Source organism: Corvus cornix, chromosome 3 (genome assembly GCF_000738735.6).
Source record: "Corvus cornix cornix isolate S_Up_H32 chromosome 3, ASM73873v5, whole genome shotgun sequence".
NCBI classification, from domain to species: Eukaryota; Metazoa; Chordata; class Aves; order Passeriformes; family Corvidae; genus Corvus; species Corvus cornix.
In genome coordinates, this window is record NC_047056.1 from 54,583,601 (window position 1) to 54,597,068 (window position 13,468).

Genomic DNA, 13,468 nt, shown 5'->3' on the forward strand with positions numbered 1-13,468 from the left:
CACTGGAAGGAGAGCTATGCATATGCATATAAACTTTATATATGTATATTATGTATATTCTACATGTATACAAGTAAAAGTGTTGTTATTATTGTCATTGCTGCTATCTTAAGAGGAAAAGAACAGAATTTAACTATGCATCAACAGTATACCTGAGGGTGTTCATTCATAGCTTAGAGAGAATCTCGGGTAAGTGTGCCTGAAAAAATAAATGCATCATGCATTCTGTCATGGTTTTCTGCTAGAGTGTTCACTTTTTCTAAATTCCTGTGAAATACAAAATTATCAGGATTGCCTTTTTCTTATATCTTGGCTTCCTTATTGGTGCAGTGGGAATAGCAATGTTTATTTTTCATAGGTGTTATGAGGCTAAATTTCATCAGTGCTTGTAAAATATTTTGAAAGTGTGGATAAAAGGTCATGGGGAAGTTCATAGCATTACTTAAAAAAATTTAGCAGTCATCTCAGTGAGAGTGATTAATCTCAGGGTAGCTCCACATTTTTTTTTCCATTGGTTAAAAGCTTCCACTTGTGGTATAATTACAAATAATTTAATCTTCCTCAAAGTATTCAGCACTCTCTTTCTGCCATGATGAGTACCATAGAAATGTCTATTAAGGAAATAAATAAGAGGTTTTTCTTTTTTTTAACAACTTCATTTTGATTTGAGTACAGCTATCATTACGCTTATTGAACGAATATTTCTTAGTGTTGCCCACATATGGTTGAGATATAAATACTCATAGTTTCCATAATGTCTGCAGCTGTATAATTTAAAAAACCCAACAAATCAAAAGGACTACACATTTATCTAATTGATTCTTCACAATTAAATAGCCTTAGAGCCCTCATTTCCCCATCATTTTTTTGCATGTACTGCTAGTCATGGCTGGAAAGTTTCTACTGGCTTTAGTTATGCATAATATGTTGGGGTTTTTTTCCCTTCACATTAGTGGTCTCATTTTTCAGATCAATTGCTACTGAAATTGATAAAATTGTACTGATCCATCAGATTCTAGTGCTAGAAAACATTTTCTCTTCCCTACAAAAGACATAAGAAAGGTCCTACTGAGTACCACCAAATATCCATCTAGCCCAGTATCCTGTCTCCAACAGTGGCTCTTTATGAACACCTAGAGAAAAGTATACAGACCAGAAAAATCATATGGTGATTGGTTTTTAGGGGACACTTTCTCACCATTGAGCAACTCGTAGCTCAGTAACACCTTGATATGAGAGCTGTACCTCTGTCTTTAATATCCCTTTGTAGCTTTTACTTCCATGAAGTAGTCTAACTGTTTTCTGAATCCATGTAGACATTAGACAACCATAACATGTTGTGGCACTAAGTTCAGCTACATACTGAGAAGAAAACAAAATCAGCCTCTTCCATTTGTTTTGAGACCAACTTCCCTGCCTGAGGTAAATCCCTGCCCCAGTCCATAGCCTTCTGCACAAAAATCTTGTCTTGAAGACCCAAAAATCTAGACTCTTTCTTCTGTCAAATGTAACCATCTTTCTGATCTTATCTGAGAACAGTTAAAGCTTTTTGCTTCATATTTAGGAATATGGATTTGAACCTTGTCATGCATTTATAGGAAAGGCTGTTTGCTGCCACCCTAACTTGAAGTCAGTGCCTCCTGTAGGCTGCCAAACCCCCACATCCCACATGCCCCAGGCTGCAGGCACTGCTGTGCCTTACCTGGAGTGGCTCCCTGAATTAATTACACTGGGGAAGACCTCTGATTTTTTTTTGTATGCTACAGCCCACAGGTAATGTAGTACACTCAAGAGCAGGAAGGACTGGATGCTTGCAGTGAGGTGCCCAGCTACAGGTTTAAGAGGTTTTTGCAGGGGATTTTCATGTCTACAATGGAGCAGCAAGAGTCAGGGATGAGAGATGTCCTCCTTGGACACCCCTTTAGTGAAAAGCTGGCTTTGCCCAGAGCTACAGGTCCAACTCTGCCTTCAGGGAGCAGGGAGAAACAGACGGATGCTTATCAACAAATAATTATTAATGACTTCCCTCATGATGGAAGCTGATTTACCAAGAACGTTCTTTCACCTTACAGGAAAGAGGTAACACAGCTCTTGCTCTTGTCCGTTGTACAAAATTCAGGATGTGGGAAACTGAAGGATAAATATCCATGAATTGCAAGGGAGCAGAGCATTACAGAAATAAACGACTACTCAACCCCCTGCATCACAGATCTGATTAATAGCAATACTGCATCTAACTCAATTTGCAAAAAGAGCACTTGGAAAATTTAAGATAGTTTGCTTGGGCGAGCCATCAAACTGACGAATGCAATTGATGGCAGTAGGGTGGGTGGAGACAAATGAAACATTAAATCTAAACCAGATTTTTAAGGGTCCTAAAGAATTGCAGTCAGTTAATAGTATGAGGCTTATAAGAAAAAAAACGGATTCAGAATAATTTTTGATTATAGAAATGCACTGGTGCTACTTTATTCTACTGTTTTAATAAGGATTAATTTTTTTGGTTGATTTATTGTATTTTAATTGTACATGTAATATGTTGTGCTATGCTATGGACAGTCAGTGTAAAGAAAGGAAGACTTCTTTGTAAACACCATTTATTTTAACATATTAGACTAGAAGTCCTCTTTGATAAAAGGGAAACTAATTCCTTTTACTCGTAGGCCATCCTTCTTCACTATCTCTTTTCTTTCTAAGATTATAATCACAGCCAAGAAGAATACTTCGTATAATGACAGTCTTTCTTCATCACCAAATGCTCGCCACCTGTAACACGAAAATAAGAGGCAATTCAATGGGTGCCGTGGGATGAGCTTAAGGAATGTCTGCAGCTTCAGAAAGCTGCATCCTTTCCTGACAGGGCTGTGCCAGAGGTGGCTTGACCCAGCTGGTTGGACTGGCAACAGCCAGTTGACTGTGACAGCCAGGCCTGCAAACAGCTAAAAGCACTCCTTCAAGATCCATAGTCTGATGTTCTGGAAACCAGTTCCCCAAGTTGAAGACCATATTGTCTCAGCTCACTGGCTAGCTTTTTCTTCCTCCTTCTCTGAATGTGCTTATCCCCCAGTCCTGCCCACATGCTCCCAGTTGCTACCCCATGAACAATTCTTTATTTGTTTAGAAATACATATCTCCTCTCCACACACATGTACTAAATATACATTTCCACAAAATGAACTGCTGAAAAAACTTGAGAAATAAGATGATCAAGTAGAGTCTGGGGGAAGAAATTTCACACTATAAATCAACAGCTATGGTGTGATACAGACTGACAGCACTCAGTGGGCTGATTTTCGAGGTGCTGAGGATATAGAACAAGTGGGGACTTTAGGACTCAGAGACAAAAAAGCTACATAAAGGTTAAGGCTATAAATCTTACCTAGTTTTGGTAATTTAAAATAATGCTCCTGTTGGCCACAAATATGAAATTCTATAAAGTCAGTGGGCTTGCTTTTTCCTGATAACCTATGCCAGTGTAAATCAGCAGCAACCCCCCTCCATAAAGCAATGACTTCATATTTAAGGCAAAGTATTGAAACAGAAGGGGAAAAAGCAAACAGCCAAGATGGTTCGTACTAAAGTTCTACAGACAGTCTTATTCCTGGGCTGTAAAGATACCCTAATTAACCCTGAATGCCTTATCTCTGTTTCTGGGATCATACATCATTTATATTTCTTACATAAACCACAGATGGTCCCTTATAGTACACTCAGATCTAGGAAGCATCTCAAATTACTGTTAGTGTCTTTTACCAAATCTCCACTGAAGCATGGTATTACCACGTTTTCTCCCACCACCTTACCAGAAGTCTGACAACCTAGTATATTAAATCTTCGGGAAATCTCTTTATAGGTTTCTGGTTTCTTTCTTTGGTTTTTCACTTCAGAAGTGTCCAATACGCATTTTTACCTCATTGATCCTGTGGAAAAGGGCTACAATTTCCAAAACATTAGAGTTACCACAATGATTGCTTTGGGGACATACCTTCCAGGTCACCTTTGAGATTGCAGTACAATAAAAGACAGAGGGGCTGGTGAGCAGAAAAGGAGATCAGCTGGAGGAAGCTAAGGGATTTTGCAACAAAATAAAAAACACAGTCACAATAAAATAAGTTCCAATTATCCAGTTTTTATAAGCTTAAACATTGTCTTTCATGCTGTTCCTTTTACATCTGAAATTGTGTATTTTTAGACTTCCTCCATGTTTGTGAATTACATCTTTGGATAAATTATGAAAATACACAGCCTGCAGAGGCCCATTCAAGGTTTGGCACCATCTGGTCAAAAATAATGGTGGAGTGTGTGGCAAGAGCTACAGAATTCAAGTAATAAGAATTGCAATGAGATTTGTCTTGTAATTGCACTGCAGACTGCCATCAGGGTAGTGCCTGGGCAGACAGGCTGGGAATTTCAGACATTCATCCTCTGGGTAGTACAGGAACTCACAGTGGAGTCATCTCTACATCTGGATAGGCTTCATACAAGGCACTGAGCTGAAACCAGGGGATGGACTGGTCCCAGTCTTCTACACAGCACAGCACTGCTAGAGGAGATTTCCAATTGGGAAATCATGACTGTGATGAAGACTCCTTAAGGTAATTCCTGACAGGCCTAGGAGGGCCTGAGTCTCAGTGCATTGATAAGACCCGGACAAGGGAATCTCATCAGTCCTGAGGCAGTTCCTGTTGCAAAATTTACTAACTTGTACACAGACCAGACATTTGCAAATAGTCATCAGAAACCATTCCTGCAGAAATGGTCATACAGGACAGCCTTCTAGAAATAGCTAATTAGTTACAAGATGTTTTATATGCAGTTAAGACAACAGATCACAATAGATCATGCACATGCAGGAGTGGTCACAATAATCCCTTGACAGCTGGCTATAAAAACTGCACAGAAAAAGGTTCTTGTGGACTCTCACTGTTCCAGCTGAAGATGCCAGAGGAAGGATTCTTGAAATAGAAACTTATCATCATATGGACAATGACTAACCATCTTCTTTGAAAGATTTTTTTTCCTATGCAAGCATTACCTTATGCCAAGATATTAATAAATTAGCTTCTTTCTTTAAAAAAACCCCACAACTCTGCTATAGTTTTGATTTACTTCAGTAGAGTAGGAAAAATAAGCCATAGGAATGATTAAAGGATGCCTCTCAGTGACAGATCCCAGGAATGTTTGGTTTGCCATAGACACAATTATAGGATGGCTTGATCCCAGCCTCTAATTTCTACCTGCAGAAAAAACTTTGATAACAGGCTCTCCAACCCAATAGACAACAAACAAAAAAAGATGAAAAATGAAACTAGTGAAATCTGGATGAGAGAAACTGTATCAATTTTTGATAGAGAAGAGCGTTTCAAACAATAGAAAACTGATCAAGAGATAGCGGTCCATTTTACCCCTTTGGCAACTGTAAATTCAGTTTCAGGTTTGTCTAGGAACTAGAAAAGAATTATAGATTCAGGTTTCTCTAGGAACCAGATGCTCCAATTTAAACATGAAATATATTTTTTAAAAACGGGAATAGGGACATTGTCTCACCTGTTTTATACAGGGTATATGACTTGAAGAACAAAACTATCTTTTGGCAACATCAACAGTTAACCTATGGCTAAGTCTTGAGGAACAAGGAATTCTTTGTGTCAATGCTGAATGAAACTGAAATTAAATAAATCCAAATTTTCAAATAATCATCAAGTTATTTGCAAGAAATGAAGGGCTAGGTATTACAAATCAAAGCTGAGATGCACTGGCAGGGGTATATGGGAAGCTCGTCCATTGCCTATTTTCACTAGCACATTAATATATTCACTCATTGTTTAGGATGAAAATCAAATTTTTAAATCATCAAAATTACATGTAATGATGTTTACAATAAATTTAGAGTGGAGAAGAGTCAAACACTATATGGTTAATGAGTTGAGCCAGTAATTCAGAAGTTTCATTGAAAGTTTGCTTCTTGTTAAATCTCTTTACTTTATTTGACAGGTTTATTTTTACTGGATTTGTCGAGACCCATCAGCATTTGAGTGGTTTGCTGATCTTCTGTTCCATTTGGAAACAAAAATGGCTGAAAAATGGAAAAATGATTTTCTAAGCTATCATATATTTCTTACTGGCTGGGATGAAAGTCAGGTAATAATGAAACTGTTACAAGTCTGAGTTAATGTACCTTGCTTTTCCAGTATGGTAACATATGGAACAGGAACAGCTGAATAAATAAATGATGGATGAAGGAGAGAGACAAAGAACTGTAAATATGAAGACACTAAGATGTCTGTTTGCTTCTCACATTTAGGAAAACAGGAATGGAGAAATCAAGCCAGTGATTCTTCCACTCCTACATCTTGCCTTGGGCGAAGATGGTTACCAGGTGTCTCACAGAAAAGTGCATAGAGCTTTCAGGAGCTCGTCAAGGGACATTTTCTCTACGTCTTAGGAACAGTCTTTCATTAGATTCTGGCACTTTTGTACTGAAACATGGAGGGTTGTCTAAAAAGTGTAGGTTTCGTTTACTCCTATTATTTACTGTAATTTCTGTTGTGCACATCCATATATATATCCAGTGCATTTTTGAAAACTGCTGCACTTGGAACATTTTGGCAAACAACTTCACGGTCTAATTCATGTTGTTTGAAAAGACATTTTCTCTGATTGACTATAAATTTGCCATCTCATAATTTCATTGGATCATACCACCTCAGGCACTTAATTCTTAGACTGGGTCAATATTATTCAACTTCTTTAGTCTTTACCTAAACACAAATGTGTTGGTTTTCTCTCTCTCTCTCTTTCCTTTTTAATGGATCACTCACACCATGCAGTGATTAAGTTAGGCACCTGCCAGAAAAACGCTCACAGGAAAGTCTTTGCTCTACTTTTTTATTTCCTGCTGTCTCTGTTGAATGACTGTCTAGTAGAGATGAAAAAAATACAGATTTCATAGAGCTTTTCCTTTTCTGCCTCTGCTGATACAAAAACCCCATTGTTTCTTTCTTCTTTCCTTAGAGCTTCTGACAAGTAATAAGGTATGTGCATAAAGCTGTATTCAGAAAAATCTACTCCCATTGTGAAGTATACCGCAGTTACAGAAACTACTGCTCTGCATTAGCAATATCACAGGGTATTACCTAAAACCTGCTGTTAAAGAAGCTATTGGGGACAAACACAAAGTTGTCCTAACAAAACACAAAGTTGCCCTCATCTCTCAACTATCACCTCACTTCGCTCTTGGGCAAACATCAGGCCAGAAGTCAGGTAGGGTGACAACTGTTCTTGCTGGGGCATCTGTCTCTCTTCACTCGTGCGCCCTGCACTTTTTTGAAGGGCCTTCTTCTTCTCTTCAACCCTATCATCTATCTCCACGCCTGTTGGAGGAATGGTCTTCAGTGGCTTTTCCTCCTACTCTGACCTGGGCACTGTGCTCAGTAACAGCCTCACCTTCTTCAGATACCCACAAAGCTCCCTCATCTTACAGGACTTACTTATTCTTAGTAAATTCCTGTTCACTCCTCAAAATTTGAGCTTCAGCACCAGTAATATTTGAGTGATATTTTACTTCTCCCCTAGCAAAAATCAAAACATTCTCTGCATTCTCTCCCTGTCTCACCATACAGGTGACCAGTAGTCAAGTGAAGCTGAACCCGAGGAGGATGGGCATTTTTCACCGTCTAGCACATCCTCCTTTACTGACACGTGTCTCCTCCTCAGATATGTTTGTTCAATGCTTTGAGCTCTTTGCAGACTCCATGTTGGCAACAGATGGTCAAGCAGATAAGGCACATGGTCTGCCTCTGCTTGGACGGGCACTCGTGTTTCAGCCTGTTGCTCCCTGCAATACCCCTGAGTCTCCTAGGCAGTTTTAACACTGTGAGCAATTGCAAAAGCTAATACCAAAAATTCTGGGAAACTTCCACTTAATGGGAACAGCCCATCTTCTCAATGGGACAGTTTTGCTGCAAACAATTCAAAAAATCTGCTGTTTTTTACCTCCCACACTCACCAAACACTTTAAGTTCTTTCTTACACTATTTCAAGTCCTTCATGACAGTGGCTCAAACTAACAAGAAGAAGCTTTTAGAAACATGACATCTTGTGACAACTTTGCTTGACGAGAATAATTGTTTTGGTAAGGAACACGGAAGACTCATTAGAAGAAGAAATAAACAGTATTCCCAGGAAATGGATCTAAATTCCAGCCACCGCTTCTGCAAAAGAAGATAACAATGCTTAGTTCATGCTAGGGCCTGGACTAAATGCAAAGCCCATCTTTAAACTTACTTTCCTCCAGTAATTTCTTGGTAGTGACAGCAATGATGATAGTCTGTAGTGGAAACAAGCATATTACTCCTACCTAATGGCAGTACAATTAGGAGTGACAGTGGTTTTTGTTTTTAAATGCACCTGGGAAGTACTCAGCATAGTAATGGGTGTAATATAGGAGCTGAAGGACAGTAAATGCCCATGAAAATCAGGATTTCTGTCCTGACACCTGGGAGTGATGCAGCTCACTTGAAGTGGATCACCTGAGGTGATCCACTCTTTGCACGTGCCTCCACCTGAGGAGAAAAGTCAAAACATTGAGGGTTTTACACAGAATCACAGAATATTTAGGGATGGAAGAGACCTCGTGAGATCCTCCAGCCCAACCCCCCTGCCAAGGCAGGCTCACCTAGAGCAGCTTACACAGGGACTTGTCCAGGAGGGTTTTGGATATCTCCAGAGAGGACTCCACAACCTCCCTGGGCAGCCTCTTCCAGTGCTCTGCCACCCTCAGCATAAGGAAGTTCTTTCTCTTATTGAGATGAAACTCTCGAGTTTTAGTTTATGGCCATTGCTCCTCATCCTGCCACTGGACACCACCAAAAATAGTCTGGCACCATCCTCCTGACAGGTGCCTTTGAGATATTTACATGCATTAATGAGATCCCCTCTCAGTCTTCTCTTCCCTAGACTAAACAGGCCTAGCTCCCATAGTCTCTCCTCATAAGAGAGATGCTCCAGACCCCTCATCATCTGGGTGGTTCTCTGCTGGACCCCTGTTTTTACCCCTGCTGAGCTGGTATATCCACTGTCTTTTCCATCAGCACTGGAATGCCTGGACTTGGGTCTTAGGCACTTTTGGAAGTGCTTTTTACAATTCTAGTAATATTGTGAACTCTCGAATACCCCTCTCCCCCTCCCTCTCCCTCTCCCTCTCCCTCTCCCTCTCCCTCTCCCTCTCCCTCTCCCTCTTCTCCCATTTGATAATTGCATGGTTTCCTTTCCCTCATTCCACCTTTCCCAGCAAAGCAGCATTATTGCTTTTGCCTCTTACTTGGAATACATGTTGTTGATTCTAAAATTATCTTGTAAATTTGCCTTTAGGCTACTCACATAGCTCTACACTGTGATGACAAGATGGATGTAATTACTGGTTTGAGACAGAAAACCTGTTACGGAAGGCCAAACTGGGACAATGAGTTCAAGCAACTAGCTGAAAACCATCCTAGGTAAGGCAGGCTGGTTTCTAACCTTGTTAGGTAACTCTTCTCTCAGCATAAACAGTGGGAGGAGGGGAGAGAAAACCCTTCTAAATGACCCTTTTAAAATAATTTCTTCTTTTTTGCTGTGTGGAAAGAAGATTTATGCTTAATGAAGCTTTTAATGAAGAAATCTCGGAAAGAGAATGCCAATAAAATCTAATTTTTGGACAAGAAAATCTAATATTTAGAAGTATTTCAATATCCTGGCCTTTGTCCAGATATAATTGAAACACACAATCCAATTACTGTTCTGCACAAAGGACAAAGTAGCATTAATTTCCCTTGAAGATGGTTATTAAAGAGATAAACTGTGATTTTTTTCTTATGATGTCAAGGATATGTTTGTTCCCCTAACATATTTGGCTGCTCTTGCAAGACTATGCTGTTCTGTTATTAGTTCATCTCTGCTGGCAAAGACAGTTCATTTGAACTTGGTGGATTTGCTAGTGGTCTGAGAAAAGCTTCTTTGTTCCTGAAAGCCTTTGAAGCAAGAATTTGAAATATTTTGTGTTCAGCAGTAGAAAATTCCAGAATCTTTGTGACTTTGTGATTTCCAAACATTTACCTGTTAATGCAAAATAAAGGCTTGCACTTGGGAGACAGAGATACAAAAAGAAAAAGGAGAAAACTTTTTTTAAAAGATGAAAAAGACCCAAGAAAAAGCTGAAAGGGAGGAGATCAAAGAGAATACAGTAAGCTACAAGAATACCATAAAATTGCAAAAATAACAGTAATAGAGAATTCACTTGATGGAGGTCAAAATAAATACAATCAGGAAATATGAAAGATTGAAAGCATAAAAAGGCCAAGAAATAGAAAATATGACTTTTGAAAGACCTTTCATAGGGATTCTACTGTATAAACAGCTTTTAAAGTTATATTTGAAACACTACTTTTTGTTAGTTACTTTTGTTAAGTACAGATGAGATAAAAATGTTTTTCTGCTGCTTAAGGGGGAGATGGGCATTAGCTTTCTATACTGGATCTTGAGGTAGTTCTGTAGAAAGCCAGTCCTAAACTGACAGAAAAATCTCCATTTTTTTCCTGAACCTAGATGCCCATGTTTATGGTAAATGTCCAACCTTTTAAAGAAAACCTTGCATGAGATAGGGATTCCTAATGAGAAAAGAATACCCTATTTTTTCTTGCTCTGAGTTATAGAAGATTCAAGAGTCAAACTGAAGAGTTTCTACTGTGTAATGAAACAATCAGTTTTAGGAACTGACTAAATTTTGGGCCCCTGCACCTAGGTTGACAGAGTTCCCCTTGGCTGGAACAGTGTCTTTTAGCAGATTAGCAGATATACACCGCTGCAGGTTAAACCTGGTGCAACTGAGCACCAGAGCAATATGGGCATGACTGCTGGGGGCTATGGCTTGGGCACCAAAATCATATCCACAGCCCCTTTGCTTCTTTAGAGGAGCAAACATTTTAAACTCATGCTATCACTTGTCACTTCCTCTGCGTTTATGCAGACTGAGCTTTCCCCAGCAGCACAGCATGTGTGCATCTGTGTTTGCATATACGTTTTAAAACAATAAGTGTAGTGTACTTGGAGGCAAACCCTTTAGGCAGTTTCTAGCAGGCAACCAGGTTACCAGCTCCCTGTAATGCTTGTGCGCATATGAACACAATTGTTTGTTTCATTTGTCATGTTCTTATTTTATAAGAAGTACCTATTTACAAATATTAAATCAGCCATTTTAAAATTGTTTGGCAGAAAAGTGTTAGACGTGGTGGGGAGGGGGGAGGAGAAGAAAACTCAGAAGTAACTGAGCATTTTGTATATTTTTTAGGAAAAAAGTTAACTCAGCTGGAGAAAAAGCACTTAAAATTTTCAGTGCAAGCAGTATGTTTGCCTCTCTGATTGAGAAAGATATGAAGATCAAAACCAAAGAGTACCATTTAAAACAGTCTGTGACCTCTAATATAGCAATCCTAATAAATAATGTAATAAGACATAATAAACATGAAAGTATTAAAATTATTATTCTCTAATGCAGCAACACAAATTATACAGTATGTAACACAAAATATACAGTAACACAAGATTTTTCAAATGCATTTCTCAAAAAGCCATTTGAAAAGATGCAAAGCTGGAGGCAGCCAAAAGGTACAGTGTATCCATTTACCCTGCTACTCTCATGTTTTTTGTTGTTATTGTGATTACAGCAACAGTATTGGTGTATTCTTCTGTGGACCCAAGGCTCTCTCTAAGATCCTGCAAAAGACATGCAATTCATACTCGTCAGTTGATCCAAGAGGAGTTCAGTTTCACTATAACAAAGAAAGTTTCTAGGCTGTACTTCTTAACTGTATATAGATATTACCAAATTGTGTATGTTTTATCACCTTCTCCCATCCTCTACTCATTCTGCAGCATTCAGACCAGATATTGAGAGTTCCAAATTGAAAGAGCAAATTGACTTCAGTGGAAACATGCCATCCTATGCCAACTAAAGAATTGGACCCCTTCCCTAGCCTTTTCATTGCTTACTTAATGATGCTATGAATCCCTCTACACTGTGTGAAAAAACCCACAAACTATAACCTTTGAAGAAAAAGGCATCAGTAAAATGGACATTTAGAACTGTACTTTGCTGTTGTGTATGACTGCAAGCAATACATTCCTGCTGTTTAAATCATGCCCATTGAAACCATTTGCCTTCCTGGTGTCTGATTTTACACTCATACTGCACATACATCCATACCCACACTACATTTGTGCCATAGCAATACTATTTCTATACACCCTTTCAAATTCCAAAGGAACAAATTAGTTTTGCCCTACCAAACTATGCACCATTTACACCTGTCATTTCCGTGGGAATGGTGTCTGTGTATGCCATGGACCAATATGTACTAAGGAAACTCCAGAAATTTTTGCACTCAGCAAATGCATCTCCTGAGACATGCAACTGAAACCCAGGAAAAAAGTTTCATGACAGAGTGATTGAGGTGGGAAGGCACCTCTGGCTTTTACTCAAAACCTCTTGCTCAGAGCGGGTTCTGTGAAAAGAGGAGCAACATTAGCATTCTTCCATTTCTCAGGAATCTTCTCTCATCACCATGACTATTCAAATATAAAGAATCCCTCAAGTTCCCTCAGCACTTGTGGATGCATCCCATCAGTTTCCATGGACTTGTTTAAAATACCCCTAATCTGATCTTCCTTCACTGAGGGTAAGTATTAATTGTTTCAGATATTCCAGCTTGCCTCAGAAGCCAGGGATCTCTGAATGCAGCCTTATCTGTAAAGACCGAAGCAAAACAGGAATTGAGTACCTCTACCTTTCTCCATGGCTTTGGGCACCAGGTTCCCCCCCCACTCAGCAGCAAAGCAGCATTTTCCTAGCCTTCCTTTTGCTAATGATGCATGCATAGCAGCTCTTCTTCTTGCCCTTCACTTCTCTCACCAGATTTAACTCCCAATGGGCTTTGGCTTTCCTGACCCCATCCCTGCACACTCATTGTCTCTATTTCCTGCATCACTTGTCCTTTCTTCCATCTCTTCTATGCCTTCTTTTGTGCTTCAGTTCTGTCACGATGGATTTGTTCAACCATACAGGCCTCCTACCACCTTTGACTGGCTTAGTCCACAGCAAGAGGGATCATCTCTGATCCTGGAGAAAGTGGTTCCTGAAAATCCTCCAGTTCCCCTGGAACCCTCTCTCTAGGACCACTCTGCATGGGAAACTTCTAAACATTGAATTCCTCCTGTGTCCTCTCCATGCCATGTGTATTAGTGTAAATGCACTTCAGAAAGGCATCCAGTCATGTGAGTTTTCCAAAAGAGGTGTTAGAGCTTTCCCCACTCTGCCTTTCTGTAGGCACTTGCTAGTTTGCATGGATACCCTTGGAATAGGCCCCCTTCTGCCCTGTTTTTTTGGTTGTGACATCTCTCCTATTCACATCATCCTGCACACATTATTTGTTGC

The 13,468-nt window shown here is 39.5% G+C and overlaps 1 protein-coding gene across 1 annotated transcript in view; it reads left to right on the top strand.

Moving 5' to 3' along the window:
• NOX3 (NADPH oxidase 3) overlaps nt 1-12,640 on the top strand; it is a 39,933-nt gene extending 27,293 nt beyond the window's left edge. The window contains exons 11-13 of the mRNA XM_010400391.4: nt 5,995-6,141; nt 9,373-9,497; nt 11,703-12,640. Coding sequence (XP_010398693.1) covers nt 5,995-6,141; nt 9,373-9,497; nt 11,703-11,829 — 399 coding nt within the window. The 3' untranslated portion in view covers nt 11,830-12,640. The remainder of the gene's footprint in view (nt 1-5,994; nt 6,142-9,372; nt 9,498-11,702) is intronic.
• Nucleotides 12,641-13,468: the final 828 nt, after the last annotated feature.